The sequence below is a fragment of the Plectropomus leopardus genome, chromosome 19 (genome assembly GCF_008729295.1).
Source record: "Plectropomus leopardus isolate mb chromosome 19, YSFRI_Pleo_2.0, whole genome shotgun sequence".
Lineage (NCBI taxonomy): Eukaryota > Metazoa > Chordata > Actinopteri > Perciformes > Serranidae > Plectropomus > Plectropomus leopardus.
Window position 1 is genome coordinate 4,365,641 of NC_056481.1, and position 26,921 is coordinate 4,392,561.

The 26,921-nt window shown below is 39.4% G+C and overlaps 1 protein-coding gene across 2 annotated transcripts in view; it reads left to right on the forward strand.

Annotated features, from left to right (window-relative positions):
- Positions 1 to 26,921, forward strand: part of LOC121958714 (thyroid hormone receptor alpha-B) — a 190,702-nt gene that overhangs the window by 112,824 nt on the left and 50,957 nt on the right. For both annotated transcript variants that reach the window (XM_042507811.1, XM_042507813.1), the window contains exon 4: positions 26,524 to 26,887. In XM_042507811.1, the coding sequence (XP_042363745.1) occupies positions 26,832 to 26,887 (56 nt within the window). In that variant the 5' untranslated portion in view covers positions 26,524 to 26,831. The remainder of the gene's footprint in view (positions 1 to 26,523; positions 26,888 to 26,921) is intronic.

Here is a 26,921-nt window from a genome sequence, read left to right on the forward strand (position 1 = left end):
TTGTTTAGTGTGTTAGACAGCTGAGTAAAATATAAATTGTCCAGTGTTTTTGCTCAGCCCCATTGCCAGAATAAAAGACAGCATTGTACGTTTCTGTAAACCATGAATAGAACATTTGAATGTTACTATTTATTGATTTTATTTTTTTTTACATTTTAACAACATTGTGGTTATGTGTGGCACAAAAAAACCACTTAGTTATGGTATTATGAAAATAAAGATTTTAGGAATATATGAAGATTTTGCTAACAATTTGGCTTAAAATGCCAGTTTTTCATGTCACTAGAAATGTCACTGGAAATGCAGCAGTGACTTGTCTGTTGGTCTTGAATGGTGGTCCAACATCCTGATGACCAATTCAGCTCATATACATGTTATCAAAACTAAGTCACTTTCGAAGTGTTGATGCAATATGTATGAAACGTTCAAACAAAGTGTGTCCATGGTTTGTGGAAATGTACAATGCAGACGTTTTGACTGATTGAGTAACTGGCTGTTTTAACTCTAGTTTGGGAGTATTTGTTCCCATGTGTGCTGTTTTTAGGGGATAGTTTTCACTCTTTAGGGGATGGCTCTCATTCTGTAGGGGGTGGTTCTCACTCTTTTTTATGATAGTGATAGTTTGGCATAAAGGCGGAAAAAGGCAGCATGCTATAGTTTCAGAGGTTAAATCATACACACAAACTTGTTGAATTGATGTTCCTGGTCTGTTTTTCTTTTTCACTAACATTAAAACGCCATCCCTTTTAAATAAGCCTTGGACCCACACTCATAACCTTTAATAACTTTTAGGTACGCAGGTGTTTATTCTAGTGAAAAATGAATGCGTGATTCATTAACAAAAGTTGTTGGAAAACACATTTATAAGACAAATGTTCCACATAGAAGGTGGCCAACAAATAAAGACAGAATGAATGTGTAGGTGTGTAGGGGTGAATTATTATTTGCACCTGTTCACCCACACAGCTGGAAAGTTGAGACAGACAGCATTCCTTCCCCTATTGTGTATATATATGTACGTGTGTGTGTGTGTGTGTGCGTGTGTGTGTGCATGTGTGGGTGTGCGCATATGTGTGTGTGTGTGTGTGTGTGTGTGTGTGTGTGTGTGTGTGTGTGTGTGTGTGTGTGCGCGCACGCCTGTGTGCACCCATACATGCTGTAAATCAAACACATACACAGATCATGTGTCAAGTCAGCCATGCAGCATCTCTATCTTTGTCTTCTTTGTTTGCGTCTCTTCTCTGTGTATTACTTAGGCGTCCTCTTTTGATTGAGATGCGCCTGTGGGTGTGAGCATGCAGGGGTCAGCAGGCCAGACTGACACAGTGCTTAATAGTTATTTTTTTGTGTGTGTGTGTGTGCGTGTGTGTGTGTGCGTGCTGGGTGCACTTGTTTCTTCAGCGGCCTTAAACAGCCTGCAGCAGCACAGTGAACTTAAGTGCACTGAACCCCTCGGACCTTCTCGTGTGCATACGCTAAGCGTGGGCCTGTGTCTCTCTGCATGTTTGTCTGCGCCTAATGCATGTTGGCGCCTGCACAATTTAATGTATGTGCGATGGGAACGTTTGAAGGTGTGTTTGTGTATGTTTTCCTATTTTGAACACAGAGTCTGTGAAGTGTGAAGGAGCCTCGCTGCCATCTGTGTTCCATAACGGCTGTTCTGTATCTGGTCAAACAGGACCGTCCCGCTATAGTTCATCCTCATTTTTGTCCCTGTCGAGCAGCGCATATGCGGTGCTCGCTCGCTTCCCCCTCCAGGGCATCAACTGCTCAGACAAGATCTATCTGAGCGCACATAATGTTTCATTTGTCCAGGAGGCTTTTCATCCACCATGCAGGTTAATTAAAATACAAACCTGAGATTTTTTGTATTTGCAGTTTTGTCATGCCAATTTTTCTTTTATCTTCAGATGGCATTAATATATTAAATTACTGCTCATTTCCTTTTTACATTAATCCACATCTACTTGCTTTCAATTTGTCTATTTTTAAATTCATGAAATTTTGCAAACATACAACTTTGATTTGTTTTTAACTGTGTACAGAGTCATACACAAGCTATCCGTCTCCAAATCTGTCTCACTTATGGCCCACCAGAAGTGTTTTTCTGCCTGTATTTTGTGATTTTCTTCTTATTTTTAGTATTCTGCACATTTAAAGGTGTGCACACCCACAGCGCTCAGGTGAGGTCAGGGCTTTATGAGAACGTAGAGACCAAGTGCCAGACTTCAAGCAACATGCATTCAAAAACACAGTACCAAAACAAAAAAATACAACATATAGCAAGGTGACAGGCACACATATACTAACCTTCACACTTACCTGCAATGCCCGAATAAGAAAAAAACAAAACTCAGTCTTAAATTTTGGTTCAAATATATCTTTAAAAAAGTGCAATACATGTACACACCCTGTGAAGGTCAAGATATAGTAAAATGCTATTGAAAAACATAAGCGCAAGCAAAGAGGAGTGATTAAGTCAGTGAATTAACTATGTAAAGTCTGTTATTCAGCCACATCTCTCTAAGTTGGCTAACATTAAAGGACTGTAGCAGTAAAACTCAGCATATAAAATCTGTTGGAGGTATGTTTCATTGCTTAGGAATTTAGCTTTTAACTTGTAGGTTAATTTGCTGTATTCTTTTTTTTTAAAAGTTGCATTGGCGCACTTTAATAATTGACAGCAAGCTGCAATTAAAAGCTAACAAGCTGTTTTTAACACGCCGTGTTGTGACATGGACATAGCCGGAAAGGTGAAACAGACTGAGGGGAGAGGGAGAAGGCAAAGAAGGTTAAGAGGAAATGCGGGCTGCTGTTTTCTCTGTGTAATGTAGCGTGGAACCATAAACAATCATGACTTTTATCATATTTGAGCTTTGTCTACTCTTTGTATGTAGCCTTGCATTGTGATCATATGGCAAATTAGCTAAATACCAGATGGTATTTTCTTGTTTAGTCATCAAAGTCTATGAAATGTTTATGGTATTTTAAAACCTTTTTTGGAGAGTCCAGTGTTAGAAGCTGGACTAAAACCTATACAGTAAAGTGTTTAACTGCCTCTGAGTGTTAATGTCCTCCTTCACTCAAAAATGTGTTTTCGCTTATTGTTGCTTCTCGTGGATGTTTGACCTTCATCGTGCAGAATGATGTATGTGCAGAGTTTGACAGACGGCGGTGGCTTCAGCTTTCATCTGCTGAAGAGGGGAAAGTTTATCTCTGTTGAAGTTAAAGGAATAGTTTGGATCTTTTGAAGTCGGGTTGCATTAGGTACTCATCCATAGTAGTCAGTGTATCTCAGTCAGTCGGCACGCCCCCAGTTTGGAGAAGCAGGCGCGAGTCTGTAAACAGAAGCTTAGCTATGTACTGTTGTGGACGTGGACAGCAGCAAAACGTTTTTACTTGTTGTTATCACTGACGTCACATTAGGGTTTGCAGCTATCTGGTCTCATATGCAACTTTCACAAGTGTGTCGACGTAAACTATGAAACAATAGACATTTTTTATCATCAGACGATACATTTCATCATATCGCACAGCCTTAATAATATTCTAGCCTTTAAGTGGGGGAGAAGAGGAAGGTGTTATCTTAAGAATTAGTTCATTTTAATTTTTATGGGCAAAAATAATACAAGACAAAACTTGTCTCCAGACGTGTCTGAAAAAGATGTTTGACAAAAGCAGTGTGGTTTGTGTTTGTGTCCCACACACCCCCACACTCCAATATGTGAATCTACATGCAACACACTCCACAGTATGCACATTCACACCAATTCTACACAATCGAATGTGTTTACAGAGTGTTCACACAAACACACATACTGGGCCAACCTCTGCCACATAGCTCCAACACTTATTTTATTGAGTCTACTTCATCATTACGCAGATTCCAACCCACCAAGGCAGAAACACAAAGCGGAGGTGACGGTGACGGCCTGCTGACAGCCCGCCCTGCCCTCCGCCCCTCCTCCTAATGTCTGACGAAGCAGCACAGCTCGGCTCCTTCAATGTTTGCCACATGTACTTTATTTCATTTTGGCATCGGAGTCATGTGGCTTCACGCTCAATTTGGAAACTAATATGTGCATGAATCAAAAGTGCTGTTGTGGTAGCGAGGGGAAAGTGAGTCCTGGATTTTCACCTCTGACCTAAATGTGTTAAATTTATGAAATGGCGCATCTGGGCGTCATACAGTTAATTTGAGGGGAACAAGCGCTGATGACAGATGATATATCACGAGCACACACAGAGTCACATGTCGATTCCTGAGGCATTTGTAAGACAGGTGGAGCCTGTCTGAACACACATCCTGAAGGAGCACGCTCGGATCCATTCGCCATTACTCCCAACTGTGACACTGACAGAGATTCACGTTTAGGCAGCAGAAAACTCATCCCGATGTCCAACACATTTCTGTCGTTTTTTAATCATTAACACACATTCACGACGTGGACATGTGATGTATGGACTGCCACATGGACACCATTTGCCTGGAGTTCTCTAGGCAAACACACACCGGCGGCAAACTCTGAGTGAACTCACACACGCTGCGGAAAAACATCTCTCTCATCGTGAACATACTGTACTGTGTCTGTTGCCTTAGGACTGAATCTGTATGTACTCTACTCATTTTATTCCTCGGGGATGTTTGCAATGAAAACTCAAAACTCTGACAGCCTTGGCTCTCCCTGTCCTCTGCGTCTCCTCGTCCGCTTTCACCGTCCGATCGTTTTGTTCTGTTTCTTATCACCACCTTTTGTTTACGAGTCCAAAAACTGTCAGCTGCTTGTTCTCTTGATCTGCTCTGACACTTTTAGTGACACATTAAGTGAATATCTGATCAGTGCACTCTTGCTGCACGTGTGTGTGTGTGTGTGTGTGTGTGTGTGTGTGTGTGTGTGTGTGTGTGTGTGTGTGTGTGTGAAATTTAACTTTAAATGCTAGCCTCTGTTAGCGCTCACATGCGGGCAGCTATACCTTGTGTGTGTCCGTTGTGTATGACGAGGTCCCAGCGCTAATCACATCCAGGACCACACAGGCGCTCGGGTGGGAGCCAGTGGGAACCGGGGGCCCATGGCCCTTGGTACCCCAACCAGACTCTGTGCCAAGAAAATCACCTTCCGGCCTTTTGGCTCCACCTTTTCGTCCCCGCTCTTTCTTTACCACCTTCTCGTCTTTCACGGATTCTGCTGCATCCAGTCCAGGAGAAGATTGAGATTATAGTGTGAGGGGGGTGTAGTTTGGGCTCTGCAGCGCCTGGGGGCCTCACCAAGCATTGTAGGCTTCATTACACCATGGGGTGGGAGGGATCGGTGGGGGGACATGTAAGAAATGACCGTGTTGGTCCTTTGTGAGTGAGTGAGTGTGTATGTGTGTCTGTGGTCTCTTTACAGTGTGTGTTTTATTGCTCATTACAGAGATGGCTGAGATGTGGAGATGAATGGAAAGACTTGAGGGGGTGGAGAGAGGTGACATGGGGTATAGAGTGTGTGTGTGTGTGTGTGTGTGTGTGTGTGTGTGTGTGTGTGTGTGTGTGTGTGTGTGTGTGTGCGTGCGTGTGTGCGTGTGCCTGCAGCTTTGTGCACGTGTCTTTAAAACGTTTTCACCTACACTCAAGTCCAGTATGGCGAAAGTACCCTTAAAGGAACAGTTATCCCAGTGCTCCATGGGAATCTCGTGAAGAGTCTGCGTAAAAAGGGTTAGACTTACCCTTTAATGTTTTTTGTTTATTTTTCTTCTTGCTAAATGCACCTTCTTGACTGTGAGGAAAACACAGGCGTTTGTGCTGTGAGCTGTAAAATGCACTCAGTATTAGCTGCTTATTATGATGCTTTTGATGTTTTTTACTCTTAGTTTTGGGAAATTTCATTTTAATAATCCAGAAGACAAACATGCAAAGCTTGATATAAAAAATATGCAAGCTGCTTTGCAGTAATACAGGAAGCTCTTACTTGTGTTTTATTGCAGTATGAAAAAATGAAACGTAAAGCAGTTAAGTTAAATAATGACAAATAAAGCAGAGAAAAACATGAAAGAAGATGCTGACTCTTCATGTAAACAAGTTTAGGCTACCTACACTATTTAAAATATGATACAAGGGTCTTCGTCTGGAAATTTCCCATTACGCTATCACTTTTATATTTTATTTATGTTATATTTTATTTATATTTATTTGAAGATGCACTACTTTATGTTTGGTACTCATTTAGTTTTTACTTGCGTGATCTTCTTTTTCTTTTTCATACATATTTAATGAGCATTGTTGCAGCGAGCGTGACACTTAAGATTTTCAGTGCCACAGACTGTTTCTCTGTACTTTTTGAGCACATGATGAATTAAGAACTTGAACTGTCTGCAATGTGGGGGGAACAAAACAACGTCTAAACGACACCAAAGATGCCTCCAGTGCCTCGGGTCAAACCAGGCCGACTGGACGGGATAAAAAGTCTAAAGTGTACTCCCTCGCCTATACATCCGTACATCTGTCCTTTTAAACTGGGACACACATGACCTGATTAACTGACACACAGTTCACTCCTCCGCGGAGCGAGCTTCTCGCTGGTGCTCTCAATATGGTCAGAGCAGCCTCGGCGTTGTCACCAGGTGTCACCTTATACGTGGCGGCGGGAGGCCAGTTAGCATTATACGTGTGTGTGACAGGCGCTCGCCCAAGTTCTGCTGCTTGGATACATATGGTATCTTGCAGAGCCTGGACCTGCTGTATGTAGGCCAAACAGCTGGAGATGTTGCCCCATACTGAGCACAAGTTAAACAACATGAGGTAGAAAGGTCAACTTAAAGTGCAAAGGTTTTTCTCTCGCCAGTGGTTATATTTGTGCCCTTACACAAGAATCTGTACATGCTTAGTGGCCTCATAATCAGGCTGCTGAACCTCCTGGGCCCACCTGGATGTGGGCTGTCTGTGGACTTTTACGTAAAGCCAGAGCTGAAGCCACATCCCTCGGCCGTGTCCAGAGTTTTTCTTGTCCTAAGTGTTACAATCAGCAGCTAATATATTCCCCGAGACAAACACACACAGACCTGCTTCAGTAAAGAAACCACACGAGCTGTGGGCTGCATCTTAATGCTCCTCTCTGCCTCAAACATAAACCTGTCCCAATTTGTTGAGGCTTTGCTATTTTGCTTTATAAATTTGCACATATTTATTCATATCATTTTATTTGTGCCGTTGTTTATACGCCTGACGCAAATCTGGTTTAGTTTATTTGAGCAGAGGCTGGTGCCTGGATCCCAGCCCTGTTTGTAAACTCCAAGAAACTGAGCGTGCAACACACACACACACACACACACACACACACACACACACATATTTACTGCCAGGCCAAAGCTAGATGTGCACGTGCACACACATGTAAACAATTGCTGTTGTTTCAAAACCAATTTGGGAGAAGACAATCTTTGAGTGCATTTATGTGAAGCAAACTCATTTAAAATCAGTGCATGCGTATGTGTACTTTTACAGTAGAATGGACCGTCAATAGATGTATATGTTCAGTTTTCACGTGTGAAGTGTTGGCAGAAAGGAAAATATAGCCATTTGGGATGTGAGCTCAACATGCACTCAGTGTTAGCTGATTCCCATGATGCTGTGGAGATGGACCTTTAAAACAATTTTCAATTCAGATTTTGTGAATTAATAACTTAATTCAGAACACAGACTAGCAGAACCTGACATAAAAATGCAAGCTTTTGGGACAGTTGTTTTCAGGCTACTTTGCAATAATACAGAAAGGTTTTGTTCTTGTTTATAGTGCAGTGTGAAATATAAAACATAGAGGACACTTAAGAGACAAAGCAGAGAAAGTGTACGCCGTAGTCCACATGGACACGGGGAGTTTTGATTTGGTTTACCTCTGCTTTTTTTCTCAAAATGATTCTCGTCCATACAAGCGCTGTTATAAAGAAAACAAAACCTCTGTCCAAATGAAAACGCAGAAACACAGTTAAAGCAGTGTCAAGAGCATGCCAAGCTAGCACGCGGCAGTATAATCGTAACCTTAAAACTACTCAAAGAAGAAGAAGAAGATTTAGGCCAATGAGAAGCCTGAAACAAAGCTGTCAACGTAATGTTACCTGGAGCAGTGACCTCCGCAGCCAATTGGCTCAAATTACATCACTTTACTGTAAATAATGCCACCTTTTAAAACCAGGAAAACACAACACATACACTATCAATAACCAAAATCTAAGACCATATCTAGTCTCCCCTCACAGTGTCTAACATCTAAATATTCCCAGCTATAATAGGAAGTTGATATTGTTTTTGATGTATTTTTGATGAACCTGTCCTTGCTGTGGCCTTTTCCAGGGCTTTCCCTGTTGCTCCATCCCTAATGTGGGAAAAGGAGACCCTCCCCGGGCTGTTGGCATGGCAACAGCACCTGTGTGTGTGTGCATGTGTGCAGCGGAGACACGAGGGGAGGGAAGCAGGAGGGAGGGCGCTGCAGAGTGATTGCCCAGATTGCTGGCACAGTTGGACCAAAGTTACCCATGCAGTCACAGCCTCTGTGTGTGTGTGTGTGTGTGTGTGTGTGTGTGCGTGTGTGTGTGTGTGTGTGTGTGTGTGTGTGTGTGTTTGTTTGCTGCAGGTTAGGCTCAGGGCCCAGACACACCACACACACACACACACACACCAGCTCTCCTCTGGACTGCTGTGTTGTCGTTGCCAGCTCAATCTGCCTAACATTGGATACACACGCAACTAAACACTAACTAACACATTAATAAAGTAAAACACACACTGAAAATGGAATTCCCTGCTCTGCAAGCCCATCTAATTATACCACCTGCACATGCAGACACACACACACACACACACTCACACATTTCTCAAAATTAAATATGGCATGACTGCTGCCTCAAAACATTTGTACCCATGATACAACATAACTTTGCATTTGTTGGTTTAGTTTTTTTGTTTATTTGTTTCACATAATACAAAGCACAATGGGGACAAACCATATAGAGGTGCATGTGGGGGTTTGGTAGAAACCATTACTGGCTGATTTATATGAACGCCACACCCATAAAACATTAGAATAGTAACATGAAAGCAATCAGAACATAGTTTAGTTGCTAAAAATTCAGAATCTCACAGTACAAGTATAGGGTTAAAGAAATAAAAGTGCAAACAATCATTTTGAAGGTGTGAACATCAGTTTATAGAAGGATCATTCTTGATCGAATAAGATGTTTTTGACAGCAGAGCTTTTCGAAGTCTCTTTTTGTACACAGACAATTATACAGAAGAGTTCAGTAAATTAACATTTTTATTTTTATTTCAAGATAACTCCACGATATTTGATAGAAAACTGACCATGGGAAGAGTTATGTAAAGGAATATGAAGATTCTGAGTCTGTCTAGTACTATAATTATGGAATTGAGAGTTTTTAACAAAATAGTATCTAAATCTTTGAGGTAAATCTGGAGCCTTGTAACTCACTTTAAAAACAAATGTAAACAAATGAAAATGAATGTCAAAAATAGTCAACAACTGCAGTTTATAAAAGAGAGGTGAACTTGGTACATCATCTTTTGAGAAGGTCACTAATCTAACAAACTCAACAAACTTTCTGTAAAAAATGTTGGAAATGTGTTTGCGTGCTTGTGTACGCTTGAGAAACCAACCTCAAAACGAGGTACATTTTCAGCTTAAATCAAAACTTTCTAACTTCAATCCTGCACATTTTAGCATGCAGCCTTTTTTTTCAATTGCAAGTATTCCAGCTGATGTAATGTAATGACAGATTAAGAGACAGCAGCTGTATACACGTCAAAGCCCCTCCTCAGAGACCCTTAAATGCCCTGTAACTTTTTGTCCTCTATAGCGATCAGCTCTCTTTATCCCCGTTGTCCCGATAGAATGAGACACTTCCTTAAGCTGTGAGGAAACGAACAAGTGTGTGGAAGTGGACATCTCCGGGAAAACAATCGGGAAAAGCACACAGATGTACAGCGTCCAGCGGTTTCACATAGAGTGCAGTTTTTTTAAGGTGGGCTGATCAGGAAACACAAATCAAGGAAACCAGTCTGAGTGTGTGTTCGGGAAAGAGAACAGGGGTTAGCTGAGGTAAATACACACTGGGCAATGATTTACGGAAAGTTTCAACTGTCTAATTAGAAAAAAATCAGCGTTTGGAGATGTTGGGCCCTGCATCATTCATGGATCCACCTTAAAAAAGCAAAACTGCAAGTGGAGGAAAAGAGAAGAAAAAAACACAAGTGAGCTGGATTTGTTTTCCAAACGCAGTCACATTCTTGGCAGCACCTTCGCCTGTCCTTGCCAGAGGAGGGTGGGAAGAGGAGGGATGAGAGAAGCAGAGCGAGAGAGGAGAAAGTGAACGTCAGAGAGAGAGAGAGAGCAGATTGTTTTTCTCTTTTTTTTTCTTTAAGCTCAGTGGCCAGTGCATTAAAAGTTAATATGTTAACATTATCTATAGATGTACCTTAATCTTTGGCCTTGGCTCACATTGCACATAAGCAGACACGCGAGGTGTTTATCTTTTTTCCATGTATGTTGCCTCATTTAGCCCCTGATGACAAAATGTACTTTTTTATGTTTAGTCTTTACAGTTGCACAAACTGGTCACAGAGCATCCACGTGTATATTTTTGCCCGCCGCCTTGAGCCCAGTTTATCCGTCTGTATGTAAGCCTTTAAAAACAAATCCTAGGAGAATTGACAGCAAGTTAAGCAACTTTTTTCAGCAGCTGATTAATGGTTTCGGTCGTATGTAGTGTTAGGACGCTTTGTAAAACGTAAATAAAAACCAAATGCAAAGATCTGCAAATCCTTTTTGACATGTTCAGTTGAATACAGTACAAAGACAAAAACATCTACTGTTCAAACTTATAAACTTTGTTGTTTTTTGTGAATATACACTTATTCTAAATTTGATGCCTGAAAAACTTGCAACAGGGCATGTTTACCACTGTGATACATCACATTTTATTTTAACTGAAACACTGGGTAAGCATTTGGGAACTGAGACCACTAATTGCTGGAGTTTTGAAATATCTTTTTCAACATTCATAAGTGGCACCCCTAAAATCTTTAAGATTTAAAGACTGTGAGAACGGGCCAAAATCTCATCAAACCACTGTGAGACATTGTTTTTTTCATACAGGAAGTGTGCAAACAAAGGCCTCTCCAAGTATTAAATAATGTTCAGTTAGCATGTTCAGTACTTTTTTACTGTGTAGTCCCACTTTACTGCATATCATTTTATGCATTAAAACAATTCCTTTTTTAATGAAACTTTAAACATTATATTTTGATATAACTGTAACTTAGAGAGTTAGGTAATGTAGCATTACGCAACAAATAACGTAATTATTAGTACTAAACTTACTAGTTTGCTACTGTTAGCTTGCTCATTATTATGCCTAAAACATAATATTTTTAGATGACTATAACTTTATCAATGTTAGCTCGCTATGCTAACATCTTTGGCAAACTGAAATGACATTAGTTAGCTAGCTATGCTAATGTTAGTAAACTAACTTCAGTGTTAGCTGAAAATTACCTTGGTTTGCTAACAATAATAGCATAACTTTAGCAAACTCATAAGGTTAGTACAAGTTATTAAGGCTACTGCCTAAAGTTATTTTACCAAACATTATAAGTTAAGTTACATTTAAATATTAGGTTGTATTGTTTACCTTTATGTTATTCATTTTGATGGATTTAAATGTTACACTTTTACATTATACCCTATATCTCACACTGTGATGTAACTAACTGAAAAAGTTGGGTGGCTTAAAGTTAAGCAGCAAGTAACTAGCAAGCTATGCTAATGTTGTTAGCAAACTAATGATAACATTAGCTGAAATTACATAAGTTAGCTAGCTATGCTAATATTAGCAACAAGTGCTAGCCAAAATTACATTATTTTGCTGCCAAAATTACTATAGGTAGCTAATGTTGGCAAACTTATAGCTTAGCTGCATTGGAAATATTTTTAATGACCAAAAAAACAATGTATGAATACATATTTTCCCCAGTGTATTGTGTTTTTTTTACTTTTTACACCGCGTCCTAACATTTTTGGAATCGAGTCGTAAAGAACACTTAAGATTTTCCGGTTCCAGCTTCTAAAATGTGAAAACATTCTGTTTTCCTTTTCTTTATGTCATCATAAACTAATTATATTTTGTTTTTGAATGATTAAATGAACAAAAAAAAGCAATCCCAAGATGTCACCTTGAGCTCTGGAAACATTTTTCACTAGTTTCTGACATTTTAAAGGCTTAACAAGTAATTTAATTACTGACTGAATATAATCTCTAGTTTCAACCTAAATGCAACCTTAAAGGATGCACAAAAGAGATAAAATAGAGGAAAAAAAGGCACAAATGGCACGCACAAAACATCTGTTGTATGTATATAAGCCTGCCATGATGTTACTCGTTAACATTTTCATGTCGTCTGATGTAATGGGACAATAGAACAGTTAGAATGAGCCACTTTGTAATGTTGTGAGGGAGGAAGGAGAGGCTGGCTGCATCGTTAGGGAGTTTGCCCTGCAAGCATACAGATGTCTGGTGTAAATTTATGTCTTAGTGCCAGGCGCCAGCCAGCTCTGCCTCGCCGTGCCACCGGCCTTCTGCAACTACTGGTGATGACAGTTAAGGTGCCACTGAGCAAGGCAGCCGACCTCTAACTTTGCTTCTGCTTTGTGGAGGGAAACTGTGGGGAACTACTGGGTGTGAACGTCTCTTCTTGGTAAACAAATGCTTAAGAAGAGCTTCACTCAGCCTGTTTGTATATCTCAACTTTGCATGCAACTTTCTGCAGACTTATCTATACTGGCTTTGCTGTTTAAACATCGTCATCTCTGGGGCTTTGTTGCAATCATGGATGGATTATTAGACAATGAGCCCTTGAGCACAGATATGTAAAAGCCCCAACAGTCATAGACAGAGGACAAATAAGTCCCACCCACACCAGAGGAGAAATCACTCATTGCTCTCCATTGACATTTTATCTTGTGAAGGTGCCTTTTTGTAACTTGCGTCCAAATAACCAACAGAACTAAGCTGCCAAACCAAAATTATGAGCCTTTAGGAAGACAAATGTGGTTTTCACTTTTGGCATGTTACTTTCATTAAGCAAAGGGTTTGTGCCTTGATTATTAATATATTAGTTACAATGGCTAATTTTCTAAGACAAGCTTATGAGGTTGAAGCTAAGCAAGCTATTTAAAGCCTGCTTTTGGTCTATGTTAGGTTAAATAATGATCTTACGTGATGATTTGGTCAAATAGATCTACATATTAAGGTGTTTAAATGGGATAATATCTCTAAGGTGAGTAAGGTAATGAAGAAGGAACAGTCAGCCAGACAGACAATATTGAATTTGTTAATATAACATTTCAGCTCTGGTAGACATGAAGTGCCAAAATAATTTTGAATCAACTTTGACTAGCTGAAATCTGATGTTTTCTACATGCCACAGGCGTTGGCTACTGGCATGGTTTTTAAAGTATGGCGTGTTGCACTCTATCTCTACATTTTGAGAGAAATTAAGTCATCACTTCCAATACTAGTGAATTTAACGAGTCCCCATAACCAAATTTGATGCCATGTTATAAAAAACAACAAAAAAACAATAAATCGAATGCACTTAACCATACACTCCTTTATTAACAACATTTAAATGAAATGTTTTTTAAATATTATAAGTCCCTAAAGATACGCCTTGAAATACAAGTCTATTTGGGTTTATGCAATTTTTTTGTGGCAAGAAAACATCTTATTCATATATAGCCTCGATTGTATTAACATATATACAGATTAGGTAGGTTATTTAGATAATAGTAGATTATTTGTCCTTCCCCCCTGCCACTGTGATTGTTCACATTTTTGCCTTTTTTCTGTATTTCCAGTGTTGCTGTAGCACCAGCAATCTCGGTACTATGTTAATCGGAGAGCAAAAGTGCCAAAAATGTCTCAGAGGCTCTACTTTCCCAGGAGTTTTTGTTTCCCAAGCCTTATCATTGTAGTTATATCATCATTAGTTTTGAAAGTGACACACGGACAACATTACGGTTTAAAAAAGCCAAAGAGCGTGGCGAAGACAGCCAGAGAAGTGGTGACGTACACTCTGCAGAAAAAAAGCAAAAACAGGATTGAAAGAAGGCGAAAGGAGATGAGGAAAGAAAATTGGTTAAAAAAAAAAAAGGAACAGATAAGGCAGAATCCAGGAAAAAGGCAACACTGAAAATAACATAATGGCACATGGCCCCGTCTGCCCCAGTATGTCCCATGTGTCCTTGGCTGGTGCAGACGTATCTATATGCACACCCAAACCCACATGCTGTACATGCAAACAGGGTAAGAAACATAGTGTTACCAGCGGAGTCAGGGTAGGACACTGTGTTCCCATTTTCAGCAGGGCAACACTGAGGGATTAGAGTGTGTACTATATAAAGGCTTATACATACACAGGGCTTACATACCAAGCTAAAGAACGTGTCAAAATTTAAAGGAACCATTGTTTGCTTGTTCGACATCTAAATTTGGGACACATGAGACGAAAGGAACGCTGCCTGAGAGCTCTGTGTCGAAGTAGGTCAAAGTTCAAACCGTTCGAAAGCAGAGATTCATGTTTTGCGATTTTCTTGAGCGGTTTCCTGCGCCAAGTGGCTGCTGAGTCAAGTGTTACTGCTCCCTCTATAATAAACAAATAGACGGTTGGATGAGTTCTTGTCCTGAACCTGACAAACCCCAAATCATTACTCACATGTATGCATTAAAGTTGAACATTAACATTTTTGTGTATGCAGACGTCTGTGTTCTTAAAGCCACAAGGTCACATTAAAAAAGTGGTTTTTAAGTCGGCATTTAGTCACTTTGTTCTGACCTATTAGCACCTATTAATAATCCCCTGACAGTAATTAGCCCGGTGAGGGAGCGAGCACAGACGTACCATGAAACATGATCTCTTTGCCTTTGACTACTCGCGACCTCGGGGTACTAACACCCACCTCCCCCTCCTCTCCAACTCCATTTCTTCCACCATCAGACTGCATGCACCACATCAACAACTGGGCCCGGCCCTGTTTCATTACTTAACCACTAATTGCTCCGGCCACCCCTGGGAGTCGGGAGCGCTGACCCCGCGTCTGCAGTCATGGTGTGAATTTTAACAAGGGTCCTCCTCACAGGAGCTTTAAAGGCTGGAACCGTCTTCTACTACCACATATCCGCCTGCATTCACTGGCAAAGACATGCAAAGATCCTTTTTTTAATACATGAACATAAAAGTTTGCTTCACTGTAAATTGGCACTTCTGAGCCGACGTGTGATCTGCCGCACGCTGAAACACGGCAGCAGCTGCAAAAACCAAGTAGTGGCCCTAACAGGTGTCTCGTGGACTGGGCTGCCCCCCTCAGAGTTGATTATTTAAATAATTGGTCAAAAGAGCCCTGAATCAAAATGCAGGTTCTCTGCCAAATTACTAGACTTCATCTTTTTTTCCCAAAAATTGGTGTGCAACTGTGACATACAAAGGGACTGAAACTTGAAAGGAGACACGCTGCGAGGGGAAAAGAGGAAAAGTCAGATGCTCATCTGTGGACTGTTTTTCTAGTTCTGTCGCTGCACTGAAGCTATTGGCAAATAAGTATTAGTCTCAAGGTTGAATTCACAAAAGAACTGCGTGGTTTTAGCGGCAGCTAAACCTGCACAAATAAGACAAATAGTAAGTCTCAAAGCACCAGTAAAGCTGAAATGCACTCCAAACTGCATTACCTTGTAGAGTCTTGATGCTTCTGTGCTATTAAAAAGTATTTAATCAATGTAATATGTGTACATTTGGTACTAAATTTGCCCCTTTCTTGCAAATTAAGCCTGAATGCAACAATAGCCCAATTCACAAAGATCAGCCCTCTTTTAAGTTGCAATGATGAATCAATTAATTGTCAACCCTTAAATTAAATGCCAACTAATTTTGATAATTGATCAGTTGGTTTGCCAAAATTCTCTGATTCCAGCTTTTAAAATGTAAATATTTTCTGGTTTATGCATACATTTGGCGCAACATTTGCCCTTTTTTATGCAAAACAGCCTGAATGAAAAAACAGTCCAATTCACAAATATTAGCCCTGAATTAGAGCTGCCACAATTTTTCAATTATTTGTCAACTATTAAATTAATTGCCAACCAATTTTATAATCGGGTTAAAAAAAAAAAACACTTAAATGTACATATTTATTTGCCTTTTTAATTTAAAAAAACAAACAACCTTTTCTGACATTTTATAGACCAAGTCAAGAAAATAAAGGAAAGATTAATCTGCAGTGAAACTCAGCGTTACTCATAGGGAGAATATTGATCTATTTATCTATTTAGAGCTGACCAGATCAAATCGATGGATGAGTGGAATGCAAACCTTTAGACCCAGAGGAGTGAATGTTTAAGATTCACTAAATGCACCTGACATACTGCTGCTCCATCTGTGCCCAGAGTACGCTCTGCGCGCCGAGAGCTTGCCACAATGCATAACCAGAGACTATACATATTTCAACAGCGATCCCAATGAACAGTCTAGCTCCAAAAATGGAAAATGTGCGGAAATCCCTGAAAATAATTATTTGTTGAAGCCATAGTGGTCATAGCCACAAGCAGTTCCCATGAAATTATTAGCCTCATGAGAGAGTTTGTGGTAAAAGAAGCACATTTATGGGTGTCACATTCAGACCTTAAAGTAAAGTTTTGAGGAATCCCTCTGCACTTCGTTATTCAGGACCTGTAGCTCACAATCTTCTTCTCTTCTTTCAATCACATGCAAAACTTTACGGGCGTGTTCATGCTGTAATGTCATAATGGCACTATTTTTTGTGAACTCCCTTCTTAAGGTGGGGCAGTTAGCAGATGCACATTGATGCACACTTCATGACTGCAGTAGCTACAGTCCATTCTTTGTGAATTCATCTGTCGGTTTTTTGGCTTTTGACCAACTACATAACTGTCTGGTTTTGCCGACGTGTCCAGTTTTTCTCATAGACTGAACATTCACACCTTGAGTAACTGGTTTTAAAGCTGAGACATGACATGAAAGCGACAACATTCACACACTGACAGTACAAATGCCCGATACAAGAGTCAGATCCTTTGACCACTGAGGAGCTCCGCTGGAGCCATTGGGATCTAAGAGCCTTGCTCAAGGGAGCTCAGTGGTGAATGAGGGAGGGGTCGCTGCCGTTTCCACAGCCAGATTTATGTTGCTGCTCTGGGGATTGAACGGAAACCTTGCGGTCACAAGCCCACTTCACTCTTTACTTTCAGTGTAAAAACAGAAGTTATGATTTGAATACACTGACGAGTTGTGTGTTGGCCACGTGGATGCCTTTTTGTGTGTGTATTTGAGTGGTGACTAACGGTGTTTGGCACAAATACTCCACTCCAGAACTAGATTTTGGATTTTTATCTGTTTGAGAAGGGGAAGTAGACGCTGCTTTTCAAACAAAACAGCCCCTTCAAACCTTGGATCAATTATGCAGCACGCGTCCAAGGCTGAAAATATGCCAACTATGTCGCATCCTTGGAACAAGCTATTTTATTTACAAATGGCTTGTTTTAATGCAGTTACTTTGGTCCTTTTGCTTTATGCCATTTACAGATGCTCTTTATTCCCGTACCACAGCTCAGAAGCTATCAAAATGTCTCCACTCACTTAATTGGCTGGAACAATAATTCCTAAATATTGTTTGAGTGCTGTTTCTTTAACAATACCTTCAATTGATTTCTCTCCATCAAAACACACACCCCAAATATCCTTGAACGTAATGATTCTTCCCGGTGTCAAACTACATTTCACACTGGCCTGCTTCTTTGTACTGACGAATTCACCCACCTCTTTTTTCTCCTGGCTTTCTGAAGAACAGAGGGGCATCGATCTCTTTGGCCTGGAACAGAGGAGAAAGGGAGCAGGTCATGTTTAATTAATGCATACCTTCTCCAGGCATCAACGTGCATTCACTAGTTATTCTTTTGATGCATTTTAGAGTCTGTATTTCAGAGCACGCAATTAAAGGTGAACTCAGCTTGGGGGAAAATGCCAGTTTTTGCAGGCCCAATTAAAATTTGGAAGCTGTACTGGAAGGGAAGAGAATCAAGGTGCATGTGGCTGAGACATGTGGGATTTGTGTGTGTGTGTGTGTGTGTGTGTGTGTGTGATCTACAAAGAGATTACTGTAAAAAAAAAAAAAAAATCTGTGAACTCACATCTTTGGATTTGTTTTCACAGAAAATGCCAAACTTTTCAAGTCAACATTTCATTGCACTCATTTGATTCATGCTCATTGATTGCAGCCTTTATCATGTTGTCTTGTGCATCAGAAATGCAGAATCTGCTCCCTACTGTTAGTGTTGAAGACCATTTCACACATTTCACCACATAGATTTTTACATACAAGGAATTTGCTTTGGTGTTTTGGTACATAACATAAGGAAAGAAAATAAAAATAAACAAAGGGCACCAAAAATCAAGAAATGAACATTTATTATTGGAAAATTTCCAATACAATATGAAAAAAAAAACAATAAAAAAATATTAAAAGGGCATATATATATATATATATATATATATATATATATATATATATATATATATATATATATACTGTATATATATATACTGTATATATATGTGTGTGTGTGTTTTGTACAGTTTTAGAAGTAGTAATTTGCAAAGTATTGAAGGGGATAATTAAATATTTATTGTATTATTGAGTATAAAGGAATATGGGTGATGTGCAGAGATAATAGTCCATAAAAAGTGTGTTTGCAGTAAACTCTCTGAGCCTTCGTGTCTATATGCACATATGTGTGTTTGCTCAAGTTTAAATAAGTCAATCCTTCAAGTCCTAAGGTGCTTTACTTAAGGATAGGTCGGATCTTTTGAAGTGGGGTTGTTTGAGGTATTATCCGTTGTCAATGTATCACATACAGTACATACAGCACTGAGAGGCAGGCAGGAGTTCGACACAGAGGCGTAGCAACATACGGCTGTAGACAAGGGCAGGAATTTAATGTGTTTTTATACTTAATGTTTAGTACTTTAATACTGAATATTAGTATTATAGTACTTAACTCCCATGTTCTGCAAGGTAAAACATTTGTTTTTGTTAATGGAGTCTGGCTTTAAAGAGAACATAGAAAAGTTTCACTTTGAGTTTAGTTATCTGTGGAGAGTTGATGTCTGGCGCCAAGGAAGAACAGGGAAAATGCTCTTAATATAGTGTACAAATATAAACTATAATTGATTTTTTATTTTTTACGTGGCTAAAATACCTTTTAGTTTTCTTACAAAACAAGCATTCAGCAACTTAGTATAAAATGTCACCGAAATTGCAAAAAACAAAATTTAAAATTAGGTTACATAAATATACTTTATTTTAGGATTTTGTTAAGTCATTCCCTATTTTTGATCTTTTATGAATTTCTTGCTAATGTTTAGGTCAATAATAATATAATATAATATATTTAATAAATATACTTTATTTATCATTTTATTTTAGCATTTTGTTAAGTCATTCCCTATTTTTGATCTTTTATGAATTTCTTGCTAATTTTTAGGTCATTTCTTAATTTTCTCATTGTCATATTTCCATGGGTTTTTTTTTAAGAAATCAAGCCAGTTTGCTCAGGTTTCAAAGGGTCAAGTATGACCTAATAGTCTCTGTCTATGTGCACATACATACGATGTGTTTATGAGAGTATCTCAGCTACGGTCCTTTTGTAACCATACTCCAGCCACAAACTCCTCGTTGTATCAAAATATGGCTTCATAAATCCAGTTTGGCGCTCTGTTGCCGTCGCTTCAAAGTATTGTGGAAGGTCACAGGGGAACACGCTCTGCTAAAGCCATTCATCGCATCTTTAAAATGAAGGAATCACATGGTGTTTCACATGATTTGTTCCCTGATACAATCACAGCATGATATGCGTCATATTCACATTTAATTGCTTACTGACGTTCACGGACCATAAATGGTTATATAATGAATCCGTAACTGATACTGAACACGTACAATACCAGACATTTATATCTCTTTATGTGCATTTGTGCTTGAAACCCAGCTGAACGCCCTAAATCTGCCTTTATACACGCCTTGTCTTCTTCCTGTTATTCGTCTTCCAGCTCTGATAAGCAGGTTTATTTTGTCTTCCTTCCAGCACTGACCTAAATCAAGTCTTCTCTTCACCTTTCATCAACTTCACCTCCGTGCCCTCCTCCATAAAATTCTGTATCTCAATCTCACGTTATCCCTTTCTTTCTTTCTCACGTTCCCTCCTTATCTGCTGTCTTTCTCACTGTCTTCTTTCTTCAGCTCAAGTATGCTATGTACTCTTTTCCGCCCCAGACCTCTTGACAAACTCTTTTCATGTCCTGACCTTATATGGGATATTAACATAAGCATAACTTCCTGGGTGGGTTGGAGGCCGAGTGAGTACATACAAGGACACAGTAGTTGTGAGGGCAGCTATATGGCCTGCAGAGAGGGAGAGTTTTTGATTATAAACATTTGAAACGCTACTGTCCCTCTTTTTAGTTAGTTAGTTTGCTAGTTTGAACTTTATGATCACAATCCAAACTTTGCACCACATCTGGTCCTCCTAAATTTAAATGCTTTAAAGAAATGATACAACACTATGTGAGCTGGTTGGAAAAAGTGGGAAAAAACGTCTTATATCAACATTTGTAGGCTATACGAGGGCTATGATGTACTCCAGTCAGTGCTGCACCGCACTTTGACAGCTCGGCCTCAGAGGTCAGTTAACCCAAAGGAAACACCCACACAGAGACTTAAAGCTTAAACGCTGCTTCCATAAATATGTCCAAAACCAATTTTACACTCTTTTGAAATAGGAAAAATGTGCACAGTAGCTGCAGTATCATTGCAATTTATGCTTCCTTAAAGGGACAGCCTACCCCCAAAATCAAAAATACACATTTATTTACATTGTTTTGATGTGAGTTGAGTGTTGGAGATATCAGCGTAGAGATGCCTGCCTTCTCTCCAAAATATTGACACTAGATGACGCTTATGGTGCTCAAAGTGCCAAAAAATATATTTGAAAAAATCAACAGCAGTGTCTCTGTCCAGAAATCATTGTGTTTTTTGTGAGCAGTTTCATGCAGGCACTATTTTCTTTCTGCCAAATTACATCTGCCAACTGTATCACCGCACAGAGGGAAGAGTGCATCTACTCATTTTCTAGAGGCTCATGCTCGTGATAGCAGGAGATGTAAACATTAGTGGCATACATCCTCTGCTAGCTCATCTAGCATGATTGAGATTGCAAATGACGGCATTAACATTTATATCTCGAACTGTCACAAGTACGAGCCTCTTGTCCATGAGTAGATGCACTCTTCCTTCTCCAAGGTTATACGCTTGGCAGATGTAATTCAGTAGAAAAAAAATAGTTCCTGCATGTAACTAGGGTTGGGCAATATGGAGAAAATCCAACATAATGATATTTTTGACCTAATACCTCAATAACGATATTGCGACAGTACTGTGGTGTTGACTGTTAGTTCTTTCAGAAGTATTTATTTATTTGTGATACAAAATCATCAGTAATCTGGATATCATGACTCTGTGGTTAAAGGCAAATAACTGAACAACTAGAACTGTCTGGTAAGTTCAGAAAATGACATTATTTTACAGTAATGCAGCTTTTAATACCAGGAAAAGACAACACTTTTGATGTTACAAGGATAGCTAGTCTCATATGACAATATCAATTTAATATCAATATATTGCCCAGCTCGACATGAAACTGCTCAGGTCTGTGGATTATCTTGGTCAACAAGGTCATGATTTCTGAAAAGAGACATTGCTATTGAGTTTTTCAAATTTATTTTTTTGCCATTTAGTTCCATTATATTGGAGAGAAAGCAGGCATTTGAATATTTGATATCTCCAACACTCGGCAACTCACACCAAAACGATATAGACTGATAAACAGCACTATAGGAAAGAAAAAAAAAGTTGTTTTTTAATTTTGGACTGAACTGTCCCTTTTATACAAAAAGCAAAAAAAAAACCCTTTAGTTCAACTTTGAATTAGAAATTTTTGCCCACCTGAGCCTTTTGTGACCACACAGCATGCCATTACCCTGTTTTAGAAAAGAGATAAACCTTCAGGTCATAAAAGATCTTTTTCTCGCTAAAAGCAACACGTTTCTCCAAATGAGGTCCATTTATTTCTTCGCACATACAGTTAAATCACTCGCTTATCAAACAATGAGCCCCCTTTCTCATCCGTCCTCTCCACACCAGTTTGATAAACAACTAATTGTTTGTGCTACAAACACCAACAACGGCAGCGAGGCTCGAGCCACTTGTAGCAGCAGTGGATGCGATAGAGAGACGGCCTCTGATAAGGCTCAGTCCATTAGTGGACGGCCTCTGGGGTTTATGTCATTACTGTCCTATTTACTATCACACCACAGTGTTAGTCCTGCTGGGGTCAGAGCGGCAGTCCACTCAGCCTGACCTTCTTACAGTGACAGTGCTTTGTTTGTGTGTGTTCACTGTATGTTGTATGATGAATGGGGTTCTTTAATAATGTTCTTTTCATTACAGACATGGCTGTTTATGTATATTTGGCATAGTAATTAGCTCTCCTTCCACAACATATCATAAAACCTCCTTGGTATCCCCACCTCTGGCAGAGGCAGCGACGTCTCTTATCTCGACCTCTCGATGAATCATGAATATATTCGTTCTGCCATTATAGGCCCATTAAAGGCTTTTTAACACTTCGAAGGTTGCAGCGCTTCATAAATCTTGCCGTCAGAGTTTACATCAGCGCATTTTCACACTTGTAGATTCGGTCATTCTGCGATGACACTAAATGTGACACTTTTTTTCCAACACACTGAAGACGCTGAAAGGTGTTGAGTCTGCTCATTAAAGTCAAAGCTGCTGGGAACTAATGGATAATTGTACCTTTCAATTACCTTTCAATCTCACAGAAAAATATGCAGTTACTGTTATGAATAAAAATAATGGATAAAGGTTATTTTATTGGAGGGCTGCCACCGACAATTATTGCAATTATTGATTGTTTTATCTATTTATTCATTTTATTTTTTATTTTAAAAAAGGTAACATTATTGTGTGTACAAAATATTTTAAATCATCAAAAGATTGTTTACCCAGAGAGGATTTACTGAGCATTAAGATCTTTTACAGCAGTGCCATTAATTCACATTCAGTGCACTAGAAGGACATATGGAAGCAATCACAATAAAATGATGAAGAAGTCCATAAAAACAAACTAGCAGCAATGGCTGTCAATAATTATTAATAGCAATAAAAAGAGTAAAAAGATTAAAAAAAATAAATAAAAAAATAAAGAACTCTGCCATAAATGCAGAACACATAACAGGAATCGTGAGGAAAACAATAAAATGTAAATTTACAAAAAAAAATGTCTTTCTTTTGTTCGGCTAACACTTTCAACCCCAAATGTATTCAATTTATAAATTTATGGAACAGAGAAAAACAGCAAATCCTGACATTTAACCTTGTAATGTTTATGTGAATTTTTTCGCCATGACCAGCAGCTCCATAGGTCGCTCAGTCGGCCAGTCGGCCCACAAAATTTCCCCACCCTTTGGCGGCCACATTTTTTCCCTGTAAGAAAATCATAAACAACACATAACTTCAAAACGGACTCGCGTGACAGGAGCAAACTTTATAGAAAAACTTGAAAAACTCATGAAGTGGTTGTTGTCAGGAGGCACCGCTGTATTATTGACAAGCGTTTGTGAGTTTGTGTATGTTTTTGTGAACGGATGAACACATGGATGATTGCTAGTTGTGGGAATCTTTGCAGTTTACCAAGTATTGTGATCACATATATTACAGTATATTTAATTAACTTTTTTCCCAACTGAAAAATATGTCCCTCAAAGAAAAAAGGCGGTTGATTTTATTATTCTAATAGACTATCATAGATGGAATTTGTATTTACAATATTGATAATTTATATAAGAAAAAAACATCCCCCCCCCCCCCCCACCCACACACACAGAAATTATTGATAAATACACAAATGCAGCATAGAAATAATTGGTGCATGCATATGACTATATCAAACACCGCTCTTCTTCAGGATTTTTAAAAATTAAAAAAGACAATAGAACAAAAAACAAAACGCACAGTCAACCCAACCGAGCAAATCTTGACATCAAATGATCCTATTAAAAGAAAAAAATCATCAAATGGCATCCTACTGTTTTTTTGTCCAAATAATGAACGCAAGTTGGCAGATGGTATCAAATAATTTCAATCTTTTTATTCGATTTTTTTACCAAGCTGCTATGAGCGCCATACAGAAAGTTTACGGGTGTGAATCGGTCATCTTCTGCTCTAATATCACTCCGAAACAATCCCTCCGCCTGCACAGAAGGGTTGTTTTGAATATAGCCTGTAATCTCTCTATTAGCAGCAAAAGCAATAATAATATCAGTCATGTCTAAGGACATTCTCATGCCCCGTATCCCACTGTTCCGGATTAGAAAGGCATTGAACCAGGGATTAACGGAGGAAAGAATAAAGCCTTCCTTTGACAACAGAGGAGGGAGGGCTAATGGATCAGGACCCTCTGAGTATTTACACACACAAACACACACACTCTTTCACACAGATTCAGCTGCTCATCTTAAAGCTACTTAACCCTGCGCAAGAGGTGACATTCCCCAAGAAGTTTTCCAGGAAACATCCAGTTGTAGCTCTTGAAGGTGATAAAGTTTTGCCTCTGACCTGCAGGCCACCGTAGCCAGTTTTAACCTTGGTGTGTGACTCCCAGGAATCCCCCCTCTGCTGGGTGCACGGGGACATGTTTTCCTTTTCCGAGCCAGCTGTGTGTGTCCATGCGTGTCATGTTGTAAGTCTCAGATTTGGGAAGTACCAGTTGGATTTAGTCGAGTCAGGTTTTAAAATCGCTGGTGCTGGCCAGGTTCCTCACAGAGACACTTTTAGAGAATTCATCAGTCTTTGTGTCATTAACATAAATCCATCGAAATTTGAAAATCAAGTTATAAGTGTATAATATTGCAGCACTACAGCAGAATAGCTCCCAAAGACAATAAACGACAGTAAAAGAGACTGCAGGAACAGGCTGCATATGCTCCGACCTGGTTACATTACTTGATTAAATGAGGGGAAAATGCCATAATCATCTTGGCTAGAAATGTCCCACAAATTGCAAAAAAATATGAAAAGAACATTTTCAAAAAAAAAAGAAAAAAAAAAAGTTTTAAAAAAGAGGGAAAAATAATTCTAAAATTTTCCAAAAATAGAAAAAAAAAATCCAGCGAAAACTTTTTTTTAAATGAATAAAATAAACACTTTTTTAATTTTCAGCAAAAAAAGAAAAGAAAAAGGATTTGTATCCTATCTGTAATTCATTAAAATATATTTCTTAACAAAATGTAAGGGGAAGTGATTCTAGCATGTTGGTGTGACATTTTAAGAGTTTTGAGAATATTTTTGATTCATAGGCTCAAGGACTTTTTGTGTTTGCAGTGATTGGAAGTAATAGCATTGCTTTTTCGTAACTGAGACCGTTAGGCCCGCAACTAAAAGTTATTATAATAGAAGGCAAACGGCTGGACCAATCAGCCCAATTGTTCTCCAAGACATCTTGTATGAGCGGTGATTAGCAGTGTAACATGTTTTATTGACTGTTTTACTCCGTCATTCCTGCTGACAGCCCACTCCTCATAGCCAGCCGGTAGGGGTCGCATTTGATCGACAAGATTATGTAGCAAAAGTATTTCTGGCTATCAGCTGAAAGCAATAAGCCTTACCGTCTGTTGCAGGCCACTTTTTGGCCCTCCACGTGGCTGAGTAACCGAAATCCAAAGAGAAGTTTGGCATCATTGTGAACGGAGCATCTGCAGATTAATTCCATACCTTGTATATTATGATCCAATAAAATAAGGCACTTTACTAGATGAATAATTGTGAGTTTTTGTTGTCTTCACCACCACCTTGACTTTATGGGAGTCTGGAGAGACAGCGGAGTGAGAAGACTTCTTTGTTTGTGAGGGGAGAGGGGTTAGGGAGCACTTTAATTGGACATTGTGTCCGAGGTTTGTCCCCATATAGCCTGAGTACTCTGGTTACACCTTGATAATGTGATGTGCACATTGTCTTCTCGTCACTCTGCTACTGTCATGCATACATGCTGGACGCACAGCGTCTGTGTCTCTGCAACAACTGAGTTCACTTTTGTGGATTTCATTCAGAAGGATCTGCCGATTATATTCGCAGACACCCAGTAAATCGCAAAATCGCTATCAAAATTAAATAATAGAATTAATGATAAATATAGCAAATATTCACATTTCAAAAGTCAAAACCAGTGAATATTTGCCAAAAAAATAGCAAAAAAATATTGATTTTCTGCTGTTGAACTATAGGTTTTTAGCTCTAGAGACACTGTTATCTGACTGTATCCTTTGTTCTCTTCCAGATTGGCTCCCACTCCACCCTCCGCATCCCTGAGACAGACACCCACCTCCAGCCCCGGCCCCAGGGCCCGCCGCCTGCCCTCCAACATCCTCCATATTTTACATTTTCACACCGAGCCACGCCGCACCAACCTTACCTCAACTCCCTCTGGACACCCTCCCCGACCCAAGCTCCCAAAAAAAACCCCGGGACGGGACCCCGTCATGTTTCACTGACTGACCCCTCTCGACCGGCGAATGACAAGTGTGCATCCGAGGGTGGGGCTTGCCTCAGTCTCTCATGATTGGCTGCTGGATGGAATTAAGGTGAATGGAACACGTGCCCAAGGAGCAGGACCCTAACCCATCAGAGGGAGAAGAGAAACGGTGAGTCCGAGCTTTTGTTTTTCTTGTTTTTTCA